This window comes from Ovis canadensis, chromosome 1, assembly GCF_042477335.2.
Source record: "Ovis canadensis isolate MfBH-ARS-UI-01 breed Bighorn chromosome 1, ARS-UI_OviCan_v2, whole genome shotgun sequence".
Lineage (NCBI taxonomy): Eukaryota > Metazoa > Chordata > Mammalia > Artiodactyla > Bovidae > Ovis > Ovis canadensis.
In genome coordinates, this window is record NC_091245.1 from 249,850,343 (window position 1) to 249,872,794 (window position 22,452).

The 22,452-nt window shown below is 38.6% G+C and overlaps 1 protein-coding gene across 1 annotated transcript in view; it reads left to right on the plus strand.

The window, feature by feature from the left end:
- GK5 (glycerol kinase 5) overlaps positions 1-22,452 on the plus strand; it is an 81,726-nt gene that overhangs the window by 50,125 nt on the left and 9,149 nt on the right. The window contains exons 6-12 of the mRNA XM_069563707.1: positions 919-994; positions 1,534-1,595; positions 1,678-1,751; positions 1,949-2,009; positions 3,830-3,956; positions 5,299-5,403; positions 16,178-16,272. Coding sequence (XP_069419808.1) covers positions 919-994; positions 1,534-1,595; positions 1,678-1,751; positions 1,949-2,009; positions 3,830-3,956; positions 5,299-5,403; positions 16,178-16,272 — 600 coding nt within the window. The remainder of the gene's footprint in view (positions 1-918; positions 995-1,533; positions 1,596-1,677; positions 1,752-1,948; positions 2,010-3,829; positions 3,957-5,298; positions 5,404-16,177; positions 16,273-22,452) is intronic.

Below are 22,452 nucleotides of genomic sequence, written 5' to 3' on the forward strand. Positions count from 1 at the left end.
TTTATTTAGCAAGTTTTTTTTTTTTAACGTCTGTTATTTGAAAGAGATGTTCCTAGGTGTTGGAATTATGAATGTAATCTAGTTCCTGCTCTTAAGGAGCTTAGGGAATGAATGGTGTTGTGAGATAATAACTGTATGGAAGATATCTTTGAATGCTGGGTTGGGCATATCCAGGAAACGCTAGTCTTAAAGGACAAATAAGAGTTGGAGAGATGACCAAGTAGGATTTGGGGAATTGTTTTCCAGTAAGTTAACGATATCTTTACAAGCTTGGCAGTTTCTCTGTTAGCTAGTTTAAGGAGGTTTTGATTCTTTTTTTGCTTTGGCAGATTTCCTCTGTGATGTGCCAGATAAGTAATATTTTAGGCTTTCAGAGGTCATGAGGATTCCCTCACAACTAATCCACCACTGTAGCATGAAAGTAGCCATAAATAATACATAAAGAAATGAGCGTGGCTGTGCTCTCTGTGTTCGGCAAAACTTTAAGGAAATGAAAAGTTGAATTTCATGTTTCATATATTACAAAGTATTCTTTTTGTTATTTTAACCATTATAAAATTACAAAAGTATTCTTAACTTGTGATATAGAAACAGGCAACTGTTTTGATTTGACCTGTGAGCTTTATTGTGCTATATCGCATTTTAGACTTTCTATATTTAGGCATATTTGTATATGTAAACTAAAAAATAGATACACTTTTTCTTCATCACAAAAGTAAGCATGCTAGGTGTAAAACTAAAGCCTTTCATACTCTATAGTAATTGCTTAGAATTGTTGAGGGTAAGTTCTAGAAATTATTTCTCTCTATATTAATTTTTATAAAAAATGGGATGATACTGTGTTTAGTGATCGGCACTTGATCATGCACTTAATAATTTATCCTTTTTGAACTAATCGTGTGCTGTTGTGTTTTCAAGGTGCGAAAAGCAACAGAAGAAGAAAATTGCTGCTTTGGGACTGTCGATACCTGGTTGTTACATAAGCTCACAAAAGGTAAGGGTGATTTGATAATCGATCTGCTCAGGCAACTGGAATTTGACCAATAGAAATCATTCATCTTAAAGAAGTGAAAGTTTTAAACTTTTTTCCCCATATCCCAGACATCCTGTTTTTTCTGGGACCCTAATAACTTCCTGTTATAGTAAAGCTAGATTAATTTCAGGTATTTTCTAAGACAAGAGTGATTTTTAAATTGTGATGACACCTCAAACGTAAGACTGAAAACAGTCTTATGTTTGAGAGTGTAAGACTTGAGTTCAATACTGAATCTGCTTCTTTGCAACTATACCTAGATTATATATAGCTGTAGGTAATCACATTGCTTCTCTGAGCCCCTTTCCTCATCTTTAAACTGGGAATCATGATCTGACAATGTGCCTAAAAGCCTTAAACAGGAAATTGCTTTGGAGACTTTGCACTGGAAATGCACATTTTGAATGAATTTAAGAGCAGGCAAGGTTGAGACTGATAAGGATATGGGTGTAGATTGACACTACCTGATAATAAATAGATCATTTCCAATGTAAATTTAGGTTCTGAATTTGCCACAGATTTTTCAAATGCCAGCACAACTGGACTTTTTGACCCATATGAGGTAAAGTTTTTTCCCCTTCTTTTTGAATCACCAATTTTTGTGTAATTTAGCTAGGATTTTGATGACATATTTTTATGCCCAGATGTGTTGGAGCAAGATCATTACATCTCTGCTTTCAATCCCGCTCTCTCTCCTGCCTCCTGTGAAGGATACGAGGTAATAATGAAAATCAGATATAGAAACCAGCAAAATTGTCCCTGAATTCACCTCGCCTTTGTGGGGAAAATTATTTTATCACTATTACACCTCTAAGGTGCTTGTATGTTCATGATGTAACTTTTTTGGGCTATGTTAAATTTTAGAATTAATATTTCTAGAGCTATAACTTACTTTTTAATCAATTTTATTTGAAGCCACAATTTTGGATCAGTGGATGAAGAGATATTTGGTGTGCCTATACCAATAGTGGCCTTGGTAAGTAGAAAAGTTGAGGATTTTTCCTTGTATAGTATAAACTAAATGAATATCTGTGAATAGTTAGGTTTAGTTTAAGAAACACAAACGTCCTTGCAGAATAGAGTGTGTTTTTTCTTTTTAAGTTAAAGGGCCCTGAATGTAATCAGAAGGATTCTCTGTTTTCTGGAAAGGGGACCAATGGACTAGTGTTCTATCAAGGAAATTCTTTATAACTTTTTCTGACTTCTCTATATGTTGTTTTCCAGAAAAGTACTATGTTAAATTTTTAGAAAATGTTGTATTCTGAGTAATATGTGGTTTACTTTTGATATTCTGAGACAGGAAGCAGTGATAGAGCCAAGGCTTAATTTATATTAATATAATGAGAAACTGTGAGAGGGAAATTAAAATAAAAAAGACAAATATTTGCATTTTATTTTTTATTATTTTTTAAAGTGTATCTACATTTTATAAAATCCTTTGGGTCTACTGAGACAGTAAAGAATCTGTAGATGAGTGAAAAATCAGCTGTTTCTGGTTTTTGCGGTTTCTTTGTTTCCTTTTAGTAATTAGTTACTTAATTTGGCTGTGCCAGGTATTGGTTGATGCATGTGGGATCTTTAGCTGTGGCATGTGAACTCTTAGCTGCAACATGTAGGATCTAGTTTCCTGACTAGGGATCAAACCCAGGCCCCCTGTATTGCCAGCACAGAGTCTCAGCCACTGGACCACCAGGAATGCACCTGAGGTTTCTTTCTTGACTATAGAAACTCAGGCCTTGCTTTGAATTTCCTGTAACAGCTTAAGAAGGAGGTGTAGAACATCTGACCCCAGATAGACAATCACTCCAGTAGGTGGAGGAGTCAAGTGAGGGGAGGGGAATTTAATTCTCAACTTACAAATTCCTGGAGAAGATCAGTCTTATTCAACTCGGAGTAGGCTCAGGTTTAGATTAAGGTATGGCTAGAAAACTTACTGATTAGTGAGAAAGAATTCTTATATCTACATGTAGTTACATTAGCAAAATGTTATAGGGAGTTCCCTGGTGGTCTGATAGTTAGGATTTGACACTTTCGCTGTCGTGGTTGGAGTTCAATTTCCGATCGGGGGACTGAGATCCCACAAGCCATGTGCTGTGGCCAAAAATAAAGTTATAATTTTTATTTTTAACAAAAATGTATGGTTGGGAAATACATGGTTTTAACCTACATCTACTTATTCACCTATGCTACTTCTTAAAAGGGAAATTGGTGTGGTCTGTTATTTTGACTAATGAATGAAGGTGCTTGCAAGTTGCAAATGACCAGCCTTAGCTGTTTTTTTCTGCACAATTTTATTCTGACTTTTGTTATGATGATTATTCTTATGATTCTTCAAAGTGGTCAAGTAGTGAAGTGAAGTCGCTCAGTCGTGTCCGACTCTTTGCGACCCCATGGACTATAGCCTATCAGGCTCTTCCGTCCATGGGATTTTCCAGGCAAGAGTGCTGGAGTGGATTGCCATTTCCTTCTCCAGGAGACCTTCCCGACCCAGGAATCGAACCCGGGTCTCCCACATTATAGGCAGACGCTTTACCATGGGAGCCATCAGGGAAGCCCAGATTGCCCACTAAAAATTCCCGAGAGATGTTAGTTTTCCACATAATGTTATAGTCCTAGAGAGACTCCTGTTATATAGTTGTTACTATGTTCTCACCAGGGAGTTTGTTTAAAGGAAAAAGGGAAAAAAAAGGAAAGAAAATATTGGACCATGAGACTACAGTGAGTAAGACAGTGGGATACAGTGAAATGGAACACTGCTAAAGGCATAAAGACCTTAGCTTTGTTTGTCTTTGGCAGGTCGCTGACCAGCAATCAGCCATGTTTGGAGAATGCTGCTTTCAGACAGGAGATGTGAAGTTAACCATGGGAACTGGGACGTTTTTGGATATTAATACTGGAAGTAACCCTCAACAGAGTGTTGGAGGTAAGGAGTTAGAATTTATCCTATTTGTTAATGAAATATCATTTTTTTCACTCACTTAGCTATTGTGATACTACTTTCCTATTTTATATTAAGGATATTCTCTAATATTTTTCATTATTCTTCTGAGAGATAGTCAATACCTACTTGCTTTTATTCTTTTAATTAAAAACACTAAAAAATAACCAGGATTCTATGGAAAAATTCAGAAAGGTTAGGATATTTTGGTCAGCTTTTCAAAGATTTACCTTTAACACTTGTTATATTTATTTAAATCATCTTTCTAGGTCTCTAAAATTTCTTTCATGTGTTGGGATTTATTCTTTTCATGAATATTTTTGGGGTTGGTACTTCTCAACTAGGGATGCATGTGTATTCAGGGTTTCATTCTAATTTATTATTTTGGCTCACAGTATGGCATGCGGGATCTTATTAATAGTTCCCTGACCAGGGATGGAACCCCTAGCCCCTGTGGTGAAAGCATGGGGTCTTAACCACTGGACCACCAGGGAGTATGTTAGTTACTCAGTCATGTCTGACCCTCTGTGACCCTATGGACTATAGCCTGCCAGGCTCTTCAGAAGTCCATGGAATTCTTTAGGCAAGAATACTGGAGTAGGAAGTCCTGTATATTTAGAATTTTAATAACAACTGCTAAGAATTTGTTCTCCCTAATCGAAGAAATCCTGGAATGCAGAATCCAAGAAATTTAGATTGTGTAACTACACTCGGAAGTGCTTGGGGCTTTTAGTCTGAGGCCTAGTCCTTTAACATGGTTACTTAGAGGTGGATTTTAAAATCTTGTTCCTGTCTTTCATCCTCCCTACTGTTCTTCATTTTCCCTTAATTGGGAAAATGAAAGCTAGAAAAATGCTCTTTATAAAAATTAAGTGAAAAAAAAAAGGAAAATGATTGTTGTTTCTATTTAGAAACCTTATTTAGAAACTGCAGATAAATGCAATAACATGGTTAGTTCTCTAACAAACAAATCTTGTAATAACCATTACTTTCTCAATTAAAATATTATGCTTATAGCTAATAAAAGCTAATATTTATTGTTCATATTCTATGCCAGGCACTAATTCTTTTTCTGTATTAACTCAGTTTATTCTCACAGGAGCCCTCTGAGGTAGGCCACTTTACAGTCAAGAAAACTGAAGCTAAGAAGTTAGAAACTTGTAAAACCACACCTAGAAAATGAGACAGGGCTGGGATTTGAACTCAGGCAGTCTGACTCCACAGGCATGTTGCTAGTTTTTGAGATAATCAGATCGCTCCACTGCAGATACCTCTGTAATGAATTCACTCTTTATTATGTGACTTATATTGTTTATTTGTTTTTGAGGCTTTTATCCATTAATTGGGTGGAAGATCGGCCAAGAAGTGGTGTGCTTAGCTGAAGGCAATGCGGGAGACACAGGCACTGCCATAGAGTGGGCTCAACAGTTAGGTAAGTTATCTTCTAAATGGCTTGCATTGATAGGCCAGCCCTAACTCAAGACAACCACATGATCTAATCAGCAGGGAATGAATGGATTGTTTGAATGAAACTCAAAATAAAATGGCACATGCTAGAAGAAAATATGGGCCTCCCTGATGGCTCAAATGGTAAAGAATCAGCCTGCAATGCAGGAGACCCAGGTTTGATCCCTGGGTTAGGAAGATCCCCTGGAGAAAGAAATGGCTTCCTGCTCTAATATTCTTGTCTGGAGAATTCCATGGATAGAGCCACTATTTTGTGATGCATTCATTGTCTGTCATCTTTGTTCTTCACTGTCTAGTTGGTCTGTGACTATGTCTAATCAAAATTCTGAGTCTGCAAAGTTGGACTTAAGTGATCTCTAGAAACCTCCTCTCCCTTCCAGTTGTGACCTATCCTGGCTTTCCCTGGAGAGCCCTCCTTTTATTCTCCTTCCATCCACTTAAAATATGCTCCTGTTTTTCACTGGCTGCTCAGAAGTCTTTGATTTCTTTGTTTAGAATAGTTTAAATTGCCTTTATAATATTCTCAGTGTCATGGATAGTGTCATGTATAAGAGAAAACCTACTATGGAGGAGCTATGCAGTGTCATACATAAGAGTATGGCCCTGGTTCTGTCAGCCTCTTTTTTTAAATTTTATTTTATTTTATATTGGAGTATACTGGTGGCTCAGTTGGTAAAGAATCCCCTTGCCAATGTAGGAGATGTAGCTTCGATCCCTGGGTTGGGAAAATCCCCTGGAGAAGGAAATGGCAACCTACTCCAGTATTCTTGCCTGAATAAATTCCATGGACAGAGGAGCCTGGCAGGATTGAAGTATAGCTGATTTACATTGTTGTGCCAATCTCTGGGCTAGTCACAGCAAAGTGACTTCATTTTACATATATATACATTCTTTTTTTAATATTCTTTTCCATTATGGTTTATCTCAGGAGATTGGATATAGTTCCCTGCGCTGTACAGTAGGACCTTGTTGTTTATCCATTCTAAATGTAATAGTTTACATCTACCAATTCCAAATTCCCAGCCTTCTCTCTCTTTTCCCCTGCTCCCTCTTGGCAACCACAAGTCTGATCTTTATGTCCACACCACAATCTAAATTTAGAATTTTTTTGTTCTTCCTAAAAGAAACCCCCATACCCATTGGTGGTGATTCCCCATTTCACACCCCACGCCCCAGCCCTAAACTGCTGTTAATCTACTTTCTGTGTCAATAGATTTGTGTATTCTGGAAATTTCATACGGATGGAATCAAACAGTATGTGGTCTGTTATAACTGGCTTCTTTCACTCACCCATATTTCAGCATGTATCATTACTTCATTTCTTTTTATTGCTGAATAATTTTCCATTATATGCATGTGCCACGGTTTATCCACTCATCAGTTGATGGGCATCTGGGTTGTTTCTACTTTTTGGCTATTGTGAACAATGAACAGTCTGTATATTACATAACCATATTTAATACATGCAGTATGTAATGCTATATACCTAAGTATTAACAGTAGCTATCTCTGATGATTAAATTTTGAGAAGGTCTGGCTTTTTACTTTGCTGATTTGAACTAAGCTGATTTTGTTTAAAGACAAAAATAGTTCTGTTGGCAGAAAACATACAATCTGGAGGAAAGTACCAATCTCTGCTTCCTCCTTTCTTTGTTTCTCTTTCTCTGTAAACCTGTACCTTCATTATAAGCTTAAGATATCTGCTACCAAAAAGCAGATGTTTACTTGAAAAGTTTTTATCACGTAAAATCTCTTCTTTAAATGTACTGCTTTCCATTTTTGGACATGTGTTTTTAAGTCAACTCAGAATTATCAGAAATAGAAAATATGGGAAATTCTCTGGAGGTCCAGTAGTCAAGCCTCTGCACCTGTACTGCCAAGGGTGAGGGGTCATTTCCTTGTTAGGGAAGTAAGATCCCACAAGCTGCACAGTGTGACCAAAAAAACAAGCAAAAAAGAAATAGAAAATATAGGTTATATATCAATATTTTTTCTTTTTTAATTTTTCCTTTTATTAATTTTGCTCCTTCCTAAAAGATGCAAAGGAAAAGCAGAATGACTTCACATTCCTCATTAAAAAAAAAAATCATTCCCTAGTTCCTCATGACAGCATGTGCACATTGCCAGTGGAAATCATTTCCACTGCTTTGCTGGCTTGAGGCTCAGTCACTGTGACTCTCAAGTGATGAAACTATTTTCTGGGAGATGGAGCTAAATGGCCCTGACCTAGAAAAGTGATGTGTTTCCAGTGGAGGCATAAGGAGCCCCCCCAAAGGCCAGTCCTGTCTCTGGCAGGAAACAAGAAACCATTGGTCTGATTGAAGAGAGAGAGAATTCAGAGTTGAATTATTTACTTTAAAATTTTTATTATTAACAGAACTACACAGTGGTATTTATTAAATTACTAGTATATACCTGTCTGAAATTCATGTAAAAAGTTGACCTTTATTTTAATATATCTCTTTCTATCCTGAGAATTCACTGTAATATCTGTGAATTAATAACTGAATTATATTAATTGTTAATTACAATTAATAATTAGATAAACTTAATTATAGTATATTATAATATAAATATATAAAACAATTATATAATTATTAATTACAATTAATTGATTAATTTAGAAAAATAACTGAATTATATTCAGGAGAGACACAGTGTACCAGAGCCTAAGTAACCTGGTCATTTCCTTGGGGATGTGTATTCTGAGCCTTTATGTCTCTGTGTGATGTTCTTGGTTTGTTCCATTCTGAATGGTGACTTCCTTCTACCCCTTTTCTGGGTTGAACACTTCAGGCTTAGGTGTAAAAGCTCTTCTAAACCAGTTCCATCTTCATTTTTAAAATTTATTTTCTTAGTCTTTTTACATAGGCCAGTTCTCTCTCACTTTTCCCCCTTACTCCCTATGTTAACTGCCCCATTTGAGTTCCTGTGGGATCGTCTCTTTTTCCTTTTCATCTGGTCCATCTCTGTTCCCCTTCACTCTTTGTTCTATTTTGGCATCACAATCTTAGAAATATGTTTACGTCTTCCAGCTTTTATTCACTTAACAAGTAATTGAGTGCTAAGTACAAGCCCAGAACTCCGTGCTAGGAGACACCTAGGAGTAAGGCAGACACTTCCTGCCTTCGTGAAGGTCATAGTCTAGCAGGGAAGATGTATATTAAATGAATAATTGGGGGGAAAAAAAAACCAACCAAAAAAAGTGTTAAATACCAGGACGGAGAAGTATAAATAGAACCAATGATCCTTTTCTAAAGGGAGGGCTTTGTCTGGTACGGGGACCCAGAAGGCTTCTTTAAAGAAGTGATATTTCAGCTGAGCCTGAAGGAGAAACAAGAGTGATTGGACAGACGAGGGAGGCAGCTGGTCAAGGAGCAGCCCAAGCAGAGAGGACCAGTGAAGACGGCCCTGAGGAGAGAGGGGCATGGGCCATTTAAGGAACTGAAAGAATGCACCGTTTCTTTTCTACAACTGAGACAGATCCCATCTCTATGGTCCTCCCGTGATGTGGGTCAGGAGACATCTTTTCCCTAGCAGTTTCATTTTTAATTGCTACATGTCACATCTGCCTGCTCCAGGCAATCCCCATCAGACTCTGAGCATACATTGAAAGTTACCCAGGACTCTTGTTTACTAGAAATAAAGTAAAACTGATTTCTTCTCTCTGGGTATCTTCCCAAGAGAGATAACAGCCTCTCTCATTAGAGAAGATGAGATAAACATTCTCTCCTCTAGGAACTAATTAGGTGGTGGTGAATGGTGTATGTTATTACTAGTGACTAGTGTCTTTGTTCGTGGTCTTGCATCCCTCTTGCTTCCTGCTGGGATGACAAACAGTAAGCTACATATGGCTGCAGCTGGAGTGGAGCCTGCCCAGCCACAAAGGAAGCCTTGAGATGTCAAGGAGACTCTGCAGACACAGGGTCTGTAGAGAGCACCAACAGAATGTTACTGGTGAACATGCTAGAGGCTGCTGTATATTGAGGATGTTCACTATGGATCGAGCCAGCCCAGCCAAGAGCAGATCCCCTCAGCTGTGGAGAAGCAAGAGCTGGGCCTGATCACCCTAGGAGAGCCTGATAGAGACAGACACTAGTACTGATTTTTCTGATTACTCTTTCTCCAGGCTGAAGGGAGAGGCCCAATCTTTCTCATAGTTTGAGAAACCCGAGAGCCAAGGGTGTTCATTCCCTTACCTTTCACTGCCTGCCAGCCCCAACAAGCCTGACCTGAAAGAGAGCACAAAATATTTAAGGATACACAGCCCCTCGAAGGAGGGTGACCAAGTTCGATAAACTACAGCAAACTGAATGTGAGATACATATTGATAGAGGAAAGATCAGAGGAAAAAAATATGTGACCAATAATAGTCTCTTTCCTGGAATATGAAAATGGAATTATGGAAACAGACTTATGAAAATGTAAAAATTGAAGAAAGAATTGAAAATAAACTTTCCTGAGCTGAAGACAGACCAAAGTTTTCAGAGTGAAATGGCTTTACCAAGTTAAAGAAGTCATAGGTAGATGAATTGCGTGAATCTCAAGAATAAAGAAAAGAGTCAAGATAGAAAGAATAGTTTGTTTCTAAAGAGGAGAGAATCAGATCAGCATGGAAGCTAGTTGTAAAGTTTGGAAAGTGGAACTACATCTACAAGTTACAGAGAACAAAGAACAGTGAGCCAGTTTTCCAGGGCCTGACTAAGGCATTCAGATTAAGTGCAGAAGGCACATGTCTTGGCCTTGCAGTAGTTCTGTCTGAAGAAATTACTCAAAAGAACTAGAACAGAAAATCTCAAAATGGAGAAAGCAAAGGATGCATATAAAGTGATTCCAAATAAAAATATATTTTGTCCTGGTAGCAGGCCAGACTTCTCTTTGTTCTATTTTATTTGAGCTGCTCTTATACCGAACTGACTTAAGTTTTCTTACTGTAATGTAAATACTTTGTTTTCTTACATTAAGAACATAGTTTTTGATATCCTTTTAGGAGATTGAATTGATCTTAATACCAAGAGCTCCTAATTAAGCCAGGCTTAAAGATTCCATGTGTGTTCATGCTTGGTCTACAAAAGAAAGTAGTATTTCTGTTGGATGCTTCAAAATGGTATTCTTTTTTTCTTCCTTCCCACAAATGCTTTTAATTCTGTGATGTGTCATTTGTGGGGCAAGTTGTTGATCAAGTATAGACAACAGAGTGTACATGTTTTCTGATTTTCATTCTTCTTTCTGTTTTATTTATATTTTTATTTCAAGTCTGTGTAAATCCCTTTTCTCTCTCTCTCACGCACACAGACATGCATACACAACAGCCACCACCACCAAATCCTTTTCTCAGTGCCATGCTTGGAAAAGCAAGAGTGGAACATCGCAGCTTGTTATGTAATACAGTTAGAATAGTCAAATGAACAGTAAAAACAGTATTTAAATGGTACTTAGCCACTTGGAAACTTGAAAATATCTTTTCTAAGGTAGCATAGGGCCAAGGAATGCATTGGAAACACAATTTAATAGTAGAAAGTAAAGAAAATGACTGTAATTCTATAAAACAAAATAAAAAAAAACAATACTAGGAGGAAAATGATGAATGCTTATTAATAAGCAAATAAAGAGAAGCATTTTAAATTTCTAAGCCAAAAATGACAAAGGTATGCAAATCATGAAATTGAGAGAGAATAATAAAAAGGTAATTGGTAAACTGATCTCTTTTATTTATTTATTTTTCTTTTAAACATCTCTAAGTTATGTATAACTATGTATATGGAGAGACAGAGGAAATGAGAACTGTTTCAGCTTTTTGTTTTGAAATGATTTCAAAATTGTAAAAATAATACAAAAATTCTGATATACCCTTTATCCCAGATTTGCCATGTTTCAACATCTTGCTGTGACTGCTTTATCTATTATCCACCCATTCATCTTTCCATCCAGTATGCTCTTGTTGTTGTTGCTTAGTTGCTCAGTCGTGTCTGACTCTTTGCGACCCCGTGGACTGTAGCCTGCCATGTTCCTTTGTCCTTGAAATTCTCCAGGTGAGAACAATGGAGCGGGTTGACATTTCCCTCTCCAGGGGCTTTTCCTGACCCAGGGATCAAATCCTCATACCCAGTATTGGCAGGCGCATTTTTTTTTACCACTGAGCCACCAGTGAAATCCCCAATATGCTATAAAATAGATAAATATCTATATAATTTTCTCAGCTCTTTGGTAATAGATTGCATGTATCTTACTCCTTTTCCTGTAGTATTTCACTGTGTTATTTCCTAAGAACAAGAATATCTTCTTACTAATATTCTCCTCTTCCTAATATTCTTAGAAATATTATCTTTCCAAGAACAAGAATCCCTCAAGTGGGATTATTACTTCAGAAAATTTAACATTGGGTCCAGTACTTTCATCAGGTTTACAATCTACTTTCCAATTGTGTCATATGTCCCAGTCCTGTCGTTCATGGCAATTTTTTCCACTACAGAATCCAGTCCAGGATTGCTTATGCACGTGTGTGTGTTAGTCACTCAGTCGTGTCTGATTCTTTGCGACTCCATGGACTGTAGCCCTCCAGGCTCCTTTGTCCATGGGGTTTTCCAGGCAAGAATAGTGGAATGGGTAGCGATTCCATTCTCCAGGGGATCTTCCTGACCCAGGGATCGAACACGTGTCTCCTGCATTGCAGGCAGATTCTTTAGGGTCTGAACCACCAGGGAAGCCCAGGGTTGCTTATAATTTCCTTTAATCTAGACCAGTTTCCTCAGCTTTGCTTTGTTTTTCATGCCACTGATATTTTTGAAGAATGTCAGTTGTTTTCTAGAATGTCCCTCAGTTTGGGTTTTTCGTGTCTTTGTGACCCCGTGGACTGTAGCCTGCCAGGCTTGTTTGTCCATGGGGACTCTCACCATGCCTTCCTTCAGGGGATCTTCTGGAGGATCTTCCAGAATCAAACCCGTGTCTCTTATGTCTCCTGCATTGGCAGACAGGTTCTTTACCCCTAATGCCACCTGGAAAGCCCTTTCATGTCTAGATCTAGGTAATGTATTTGGGCTGAAATTATAAATAAGTGATAATGTGTCTTTCTCAGGATACATACCTGGAAATGCAGAATGTCCCTTATTCCTGTTTTGGTTCTGTTAATTTTTTTCATATGCATCAGATATCTTCTGATTTCTCTGTTGTATAATTATTATTTTTATCAGAAGTAATATGTAGGTAGATAATTTGCGATTAGGTGATATCCCATTTTTCACCAAACTTCCCCCACCCCCTAAATTCAGGTTTCATTGATGTTTCATACCTGGATCAGTCTTCACTGTGATGGCTCAAAAAATGGTATTTTCTAATTCCGTTTTCCACTCTGTTTATTAGTTAACATTCTGTTGTTATATTAGGAAGAGCCCTCTATTTCCTCTGTTATTATTGATATAAACTAATGGTTTCTTGGTTTATTCTGCAGGTTATAACTCTTCTAGGTCTTACATATTTGTTTTAAGTCTCAATAGTCCCAGATTTGGTCGGTGAAAATCTCCTCAGACTGGCCTCCATGTCTTAGAAATGTCTATCTGTATTCTTTTTTTTAGCATTTTCTTAATTTCTGGCACATCATGATAAGTTCATTTTGTCTTTTTTGTATCTGCCATCAAGTTTTCCAGTGAGCCCTGCCTCCTTTTAGGGGGAAATGGTATTTAAAACCAATGACTGAAAAAAACAAAACAAAACAAAACATAAAACCAATGACAGGGAATTCTCTAGTGGTCCGGTTAGGACACACTTTCACTGGGAGGACCTGGGTTCAATCCATGGTTGGGGAACTAAGATCCCACGTGCCAAAATAAATAAATAAGTAAAGTATACAATTTCATAAATTTAAAAATTTTTTTAAATATATAAGAACAATGACTAGAGCTAGAAATGTAGAAATGTGTGTGTGTGTACGAGAGAAGGGTCCCAGTTTTATACTTTTATCTCCCTTTTTCCACATTGAGAACCCTAGCTCCCAACACAATATTATATGCTCATTTACTCAATCTTTAAATATATGCCAAAGAATCTGAATTACTCCACCCATACCACTGCAACAAACAGCATTCAAGATTGTTTGCAGAGTTGTTCTTTTTCCTTTATAGTAAGCGTATATGGTCAAACCATGCTATTCAAGTTTACTTGGGTTAACTCATTTTCTTCTCCCCTCACTGAGTTTATTAATTTGAAAAGAATCAGGTTTATTTGTTTTGTTATCATTCAGTTTTAGTTTTCCCCGCTGCATCCTTTTCGAGCACCTTTTTTTTAATGTGGAATTTTAATGTGATTTCTAAGTAAAATTCATAAAAGGAGCAGTTAACTCCCTCTCCTATCCCTTCATCATGTCTTCCTACCCCTTGTAGAGAGTCACTTGATTGGGTTTTGGTTTCTCTCTCCTATTTGTTTTTGCAAAAACTTGAAAGTACAATATTTTTTCTCTCTCATTCAGGTAGAATGAAAAATCATTCAAAAAACAAGAACAAGGGGATTATTTCCCCACTCTCTGTTCTGTAGAGATGCCTGACTCCTCCTCCTGCTCAAATCAGAAAGAGAGGGCTTCCTCAGAAGCGCTTTGTAATTACTCCCAGAGTGCAGACCCAAGTTTCAGGTTTCATGCTGTCCCTGGCTCTAGGACAGGAGATAGCAGAGAAAATAAAAAAGAGGAAACTCACTGCCGGTTTGGTGGTAGTCACAGTTTCCTGGTTGGACTGCCTGCTTATTCTTTTGCGTCCTCAGATAGCTCTGCTGTAATCCATCCAGGATTCCATCCAGGCAGCTTAGTTGCATTCAGTGGGAGAGACTGAGTGAAGTCTGTTTACTCCTAAAGACTTGCCGTCAAAAAGCTCATATGAGAACAGTTTAAGTAGAAGGTTAGAGAAATTGCTCAAGCAAGAACAGAATAACCAGTAAAGAATGTGAACAAACTAGATTTTTTTTCCCTCCTGTTTCCTTGTCTGTTATCAAAATCTTCCCTCAAACCAGCCATTTAGTATAGTTTCCACATCTTGATTTTTAAAATTAGACATTTGGACATGATTTCTTAAATATATAGATTTTAAGAGCAGTATTTTCCTCTTAATATATTAGTTTTTGAAGTGTTATCTGGACATTTTGAACAAATGAATGTAACTTATGGATCTAAATAACTGTCATTTTGAGTAAAATTTGCAATAATTATTGAGCAATCCATATTAATGTTAGTTTTATCATACGTGCATGCGTGCTCAGTCATGTCTGACTCTTTGCAGCCCCATGGACCATAGCCCACCAGGGTCCTCTAGTTTTGGGTTTTCCTAGTCAAAACTACTGGAGTGGGTTGCCATTTCCTTCTCCAGGGGATCAAACATGCATCTCCTGCATCTCCTGCACTGTGGTTTTATCATAAATGTTCCTTAATCTTCTTGTCTTTAATAAATTTTTCTTTATTACTGTGTAAGGCCAACAGTATTTATTATGACCAAGTCCTGATCCTTTTCATGTGATCTATGCTGTCATTCTCACATGCTTAGTCAGGAGTCACTTTACCAACAAATGTATCCAAATGGCCAGTGAAAAATATTTCAATTTCATTAGTTAACAGAGAAGTAAGAAATCAAGCTATTGTGCAATTCCAGCTAATAGTGAAAATGAAAAGCATAGACAGTATCAATTGTTAGTAAGAATATAGAGTAACTGGAACTCTCATATGGCTGACAGGAGCCTTAAATTGTTTTTTTCTTTTTAAACCCACTTTGGAAAATGATTTGGCAATGTCTGATAAAGCTAGTGTAAATGTGAAAATACTAGGACTCACAATTCCATCCCTTGGTATATAACAACCAGAAATATGTACATATTCTTACCAAAAGGAGGATACATGTATATTTAAAGTGGCCTGTTTATATTAGCCAAAAACTGGAAACTACCTGTATATATATATCAGTTGTAGAATAGTTGAATGAATTGTGTTTGGTGAGAATGGAATATGATACAGCTATGAGAATGAGTGAAACACAGCTGCTTGTAACAAAATGAAGGAAGCTCACAAGCATGTTGTTGAACAAAAGCAATTGGTATCTTGATCTTGGTGTTGGCTTCCTGAGTGTATCCACGCTGAAAATTCTTCCAGCTATATACTTAGGACCTATTTGTCTTCCCGTGTTCATCTTCTTATATTATATACTTCAGTAAAAAAGTATGCTAAATTAGATCTTGATTTATTTTTGTTTGTTTTATAAAGATTGACTTTTAGTATATGTATTACCAGCCCTTTATAGAACTCATTAGATAGAAGAGTTTTTCAGTTGACTCGCTTAGTTGTTATAGGTTAATATGGTTGACTGTTCTAGTCGTTATAGTAGCTGACCTAGAATGAGTGTTATCTTTAGGAGAATATTTTTTTTTTAATGCCAAAAAACACATAGAATTGATTTTTAATCAGCCCAAATATATTTAAATGAAAAACCAAGGCCTGCTCGTACAAAGCCCATCTATGAGGGTCCTCTGTTTCTGTTACTCCTTCCATGGGCTGTAAACCTTTGCAGTGGGAGAACCCACTAACACTAGAGCTGCTTGCCTTTTTGTTGACCCTTTTAAGTGAGCAACCTTTTACATAATGTTTATAGTAAATGTTGATGCAGGTGAATGTTAGTCATGCAGCATAATTCTGTTGTCCCTCCTCAACCTCTTCGTTTTGTTTTAGTTTAGGGTGTTTGTTTTTGGTTGCTGTTTGTTTTTTGTTTTTGCAGATCTGTTCACAGATGCTGCTGAAACTGAAAAAATGGCCAAAAGCTTGGAAGATTCTGAAGGAGTTTATTTTGTTCCATCTTTTAGTGGATTGCAGGTATTTTTTTTTAAGCTAATTGCAATTATAAACATTTCCCTTTTCTTGTTGTTTAGCTGTTTAGTTGCTCATTCATGTCTGACTCTTTTGTAGCCCATGGACTGGAGCTCATTAGGTTCCCCAGTCCATGGGATTATCTTGGCAAGAATACTGGAGTGGGTTGCCATTTCCTCCCCCACAGGATCTTCCCACCCCAGGGATTGAACTTGTGTATCAGTGTTTCCTGCATTACAGGCATATTCTTTATTTCTGAGCCACCTGGGAAGCCCCTTCCCTCTTCTTACTCACACTTAATATTATATATCTGCCATTCCCTTACCTGAAACTGTGAGCACAGAACAGAACAAAGGGGGGAAAGGTGCTTGCTAGGGCTGAGAAGTTGTGTTTTTTCTTTAATGATTATCAAGCTTTAAGTTTGTTACAGTGTGGTGTTTTCTAAACAGTGTTTTATTTCATTTTTATTTTGGCTGCACCATGTTGCATGCAGGATCCTAGTTCCCCAACCAGGGTTGAACCTGTGCCCCCTGCATTGGGAGCCCAGTCCACACCACTGGACCATCAGGGAAATCCCGGAAGTTGTGTTTTGATCTGGCCTGACTTCCACAAGAGGGAAGAGCACATTCTCCTGGCTTCTGCTCAGAACTCCATCTCTGTGGGAACTGAGTTGACAGGTTTATTATAGAACTTTTACATAAGACCCATGGTTACTTTATCATGACCAAAAATAGCCGTTTCTCAGCGGGGGGAAATAGATCAGTAAATTGGTATTCTTTACTTACAGGAGGTATACCACTGAGAATTGGAAAAGTAATGTTAAGGTATATACTACACCAATATTTTTCAGTTGTTTATAAGTTTCATTAACTTTTTTTTTTTAATCAAAAGTTCTTTTGGTTAATTGTTGTGGTGTGGGATGTTGGTTACTTTGCCTAACTAAAAAGTGAGCTCAGTAAAAGGCTTGATTTTATAATATTTAATTTTGTGTTTAATTGAAAGATCTGTGATACTATCTTTAATTTTAGCATATTGTTACAAAGACTTTTAAATTATATAAACAAAATTCCTTTTGGGGGTGGGGAAGTGGAGTTGGTCTTTTTAATACTCCTCTAAATCTCTCCACTAAATATTTTCTCTTTCTAAAATTAAATTTCTCCTCCTTCTAGTCTATTCCATACTCAAGCAATCAGTTACAAGAAACCCCAAATTTAAAAGTTTGGATGGGGACTTCCTTGGCAGTCCAGTGGTTAAGACTCCCCAGTTCCAGAGTGAGGGGCATGGGTTCGATCCCTGACTGGGGAACTAATATCCCTCATGCCATGCATCAGAGCCTAGAAAACATAAGACCAAACAAAACAAAATAAAAGTTTGGATAATATAATGTAGAATCTGGTGAAAAAGAATTAGATAGAATTAGATCCAGGGTAGTTTTAAATCCCTAAAATTGCCATATTTTCAAACTGGAGTTTTGAACAAGCATTATTTTAATATCTGTGATAATTTCCTTCTGTATACTTTATCCTAAAAGACTAAGAGGTTATAGACTACATATAGAGATTGTACTGCATCTTCTTCAGAGCAATGCGAGGCACCTGATGATCATCCATGCTAGGACAGGGAGTGCAGACTATTTGTCTGATTGAGGTTTGAGGGGGAAGGTTAGATGAAGAGTTGTCATCAGCAAAGGGAGGGTTTAATTAGTTGACTGTGGGTCCTTCCCTTTTTGAAAAATGTGCTCTGGAACCTCACTGTGACTGTCTTGGCAGCTCTGTCTAACTTCTCTACCAACTCATGTCCCTGTAAAAATAATATGAAATATATAATTAAAAACCCCCAAGTAACGCTAGAGTCCTAAAGATTAGACCCCACTATCACTCATATAGTTTTTAATTTTGTGTTGCTCACAAAGTATCCCTGTCCTGCCATGCGTGTAACCTGGCCATGTGTTGAAGTGGGGTGGGGGAGGACCACAGGACAGTTATTTCCTAATGTAAAATGAAACTCTGAATTGGAAACTGAAAGTTAATTCAAACAACAATAGTGTGTTGATACTAAGCTGTTCGGAAAATAGTGGGGAGATCACTTACAAGCTGCCAGCATCAACAACTAGAGAAAATGCGGGCTAGGAGAATGGAAGGAAGGAAGGGTCATGTATCTGTGATACTGCCTTTGATTTTAGAATACTGTTACAACTGTAGAGAGTGGAAGGCAGGATATGAAAGGCTCCTAATAACCTCAGGGGTGTCAGAGAAAGGGGCATTGGAGGAACTTCAAGGACAGATGAACTTGTGGGACAGCCACAGTAGGGAGTGGGCAAGAGGGGCTAGAGCATGAGGTTGGACACTGGGTAGCATTGATTGATGCAGCTGCTGTGGTTTTGTCTAGGGAGGGGGTTGCTAAACTAGAGCATCCCTCACAGGTATCAGAGGCAAGCATCAATCATCATTTACTTGATGCTAAAGTTACTGTGATGTTGGCCATACATAGTAGGGTGGACAGGACCTTGAGCTGAGTGCCAGTCTTCAGCAGATGAGTAGGCACGCTCCAGTGAGGGTTCTTAGATTTGCAAGGAATGGGCTTGCTTACCTCCACTCCCCCAAGAGGAGCTGTCTGTCCGCACACTCCTGAGCACTGGGAATGGAGAGGAGTTAGCAGCTGACCTGGTAATTCTCAGCGTTCTTCTCTGTGGTTTCCGTCTCTCTGTGGTTCTGCTTTTTTCTTCTCCTTACCAGCTTTGCTCTGTACCCTTTCTTCCTCATAGCTTCTGTTTATTGTCATTCATATCCTTCAACTTTCTGCCTTTTCACAGTTTGGAAATAAGTACAGCCTTCTTCCACCTTGTGCAATCTTTTCCCATCAGCTCCCTCTGAAGAGTTTCCTCGTTCATATTTCCAGGGGCGGAATCTGATTGGGCTTCCTTGTGTTTTCAAGCCTCAGTAGACTTTGAGTCAGTTGTGTTCATGCCCTGGAGTTGTGGTGGCAGCTTTAGGGGCTCGAAACACGGCTGCTTTAGGCAAGGATTCAAGTGGTTTGCTAAGACCTCCTCTCCCTGTGGCCAGCAGGGACTGTGAACTCCCCCTCTAGTTCTGTGATCACTGGGACGTCTGAGCCATGGAAAGGGAAAGGGAGATAAAGCGTGATGTTGGTACAGACCTTAGCAAACGCTGACAGCAGAGATACAGTGGCCGACAGTGGTCATGGGAGACTAGAACAGTGTCCTCCTGGTCCTGGGGTGTGGAAGCCTGAGGACCTGCCACTGAATGGCTGTGGTTGAAGCCATTTGTCCAGCCAAGAGCCAGGCTTGTTAGAGCAACCAACCACAAAATCAGTGGAAGACACATCTCAGAGTTACTTAAGGCTTAGGGGAGTTGATTTACAATGGAAGGGAATCTTGAGAAAACATAGTGAAAGAGTTATGAAGAAATTGAGTCGTAGTGGGAAGGGTTTGAATAAGAAATGACAACTAAAATTAAAATTGTGAGAGGACGTCCCTGGTGCTCCAGGGATTTGTACTTCACCTTCCAGTGCAGAGTGTGTGGGTTTGAACCCTGGTCAGGGAACTAAGATGCTACATACCTCACTGGCCAGAAAAAAACCAAGACATAAATATTAGAAGGAATATTGTAACATATCAATAAAGACTTTTAAAATGGTCTTCATAAAAAAAAAATCTTAAAGTAAAAATTGTAGTGGCAGCTAACCTGTGAATAGGTACTGTGTCTTGGGCACTGTCATAAATTCTTCACATGTGTTGTCTTATTTAATGCTCAGTAACTCAATAAGGTAGAAAATACTTGCATCACTCCATTCTGAAGCTGAGGAAACTGAGATTTGGAGCCGTTCTCTCACTTGGCAGACAAAGATTCTTTGGACAAGAATCCTTGTCTAAAGCAGCCATGTTTCAAGCCCCAGACTGGCAGCCTCACACAGCCAGTGAGTGGCACAGCTAGCTTGTAGGACTCTAAAGTTCAAGTTCTTTTTTTTTTTTGAAGTCCAAGTTCTTAACCACTCTGCCAGGCTGTTTCCTGGTGTAGCATAAAATACTCTTATAATATTTCTAAGACAACTAGAGCCAGAGGAACTTACTTTTATGGTCTAGATTGACAAGGATAAGAGGCATGGGGGCATGAACCATCCTGCAAGCCCCCAGGAAATTAGGCTGAAGTTCCGCTGGGGACAAGGGCCTGCTGGAGCAGGTAGTGTGCCCCAGGCAGGAGTCTGCTGGTTTTGCTCAGGGAACAACACATAACTTTGCTGAGTCCTGTTGTTCCTGGTCTGTTGATGGTTCTGGAGAGCTCCCTTGATGGGCTTGGCAGTGATAGATTGGAGGTGTAGCTGGAGGCTGTCTGCCCTGGCAAGATGTGATCAGGCCTTTTCAAAGGACCTTGTTTTTCCTGTTTTATCATCCCAAACAGAGATTCACTTGGATTAACAAATGCAGGGACGTTGTAACCTATAAAGAAATGTTTAGATTTCCATGGAATTTATAACCCCTCAAGATGACTTATTACTAATGGAAAAATATGTTCATAGCTATTTGTACAAAAGTGATTTCAGGCCAGTTCTATCAAGATTTTATGTGGTATATTGGAAGAAGTCATTTTTATGCAAGAAAAGAACGGTAGCAAAGGAATTCCCTGACAGTCCAGGGAAATTTCACTGTCAGGGGGTAGGTTCAATCCCTGGTGGGGGAACTGAAATCCCACAAGCCACGTGGTGTGCCCAAAAAATAAAAATAAAAAAATAGCATATTGTGCTGTACTTGGTCGCTCAGTCGTGTCCAACTCTTTGCGACCCTGTGGACTGTAGCCCACCAGGCTCTTCTGTCCATGGGGATTCTCGAGGCAAGAATACTGGAGTGGGTTGTCATGTCCTCCTCTAGGGCGTCTTCCCAACCCAGGGATCAAACCCAGGTCTCCCACATTGAAGGCGGATTTTTTACCATCTGAGCCACCAGGGAAGCCCTAGCATACTACTAGGAGCTAATTGAACTGGTTGAGGCGGACCCATCTTTGTTTTACTGTCTTCTGTCATTTGGTATATAGACCAGCTTTACTGTATGTCAGCTTCTACTGTGTGAATCACCAAAAGGTATTAATGATTGTGGAAAATTATCAAAATAAAATCACAGGAGGAGGAACATCTAGGTCATGGTAAAGATAAGATGTAAAGCAGAATTCCTTCAGTTGAGACATTAGGAAAAGCATTGCTTGTTGGTGGATTCAGCAGATGTGTATTGATCCCTTGTGAGGGGCAGGTGCAGTGCCAGGCCCCAGAGATACACGTGAACTCGTCAGATGAGTTTCTGCCTGTGATGCTAACGGTGTAGCGGGGAAGAGGAAGTTTCAACAAACACAGATACATGTGATGATGAACTGTGGCACGTGATATGATGAGGAGTTACAGGATTCCATAAAAAATGGATGGTGGGGCACCTGATCTAGTCTCTGCGATTAGAAGTTTTCCCAGAGGAAGCTGAGCCAAATTGTGGAAGGGAAGTAGGATTAACTAGTAGAAGATATGGTAGAAAGTTTTCCAGGTAAATGTGTGCCAGGCCCTGAAGTTAGAAGGTGCTTCTGGGCACCTTCATTTCCTGACAGCCCCAGCCTGTTCCTCCATCATGACCTTGTGTGGGTGTGTTGGAACTGTTCTGCCTGTTCCCTTCAGAGATGGCGAGCTCTCACAGGGAACTCTGTGTTTCAGTTTCCTGTCTCAGAATCGTCTTGCATTTCTGGCGATGCGAAGATGAGTCCAAACTTCATCTGATGAATGCATAATTCCAGCTCAATTACGGCCTTTTCAAGGCAAATGTTAGGTTGAGTCGTTTCTGATGTTAGTCAATAATACTATGTAAACTAAGAAATAGAGTTTAGTTTGAAAGTCTGACACTATATTGGATATAAATTATGACACTGAAAAACACATTTTTTGCATTGTGGTTTTATTGAAGTCTTAACTTAGTATCTTCAAAAAGCCTTTCTACTTAGTAGACAATTTCAGTGTAAACACTTTATAGTTGGAGAAAAGGGGAAATACTAGCATTGCTTTTCATTTTCCTCATATATCTAGCTAAGCATTTCATAATTTATTACTCTGGGCTTCAAACCCTTTTCTTTGTACAGGCACAAACAGAAGATCCGACTCACAAATCTAATATCTGTGACTCAACCTTGCTTAAGTCCT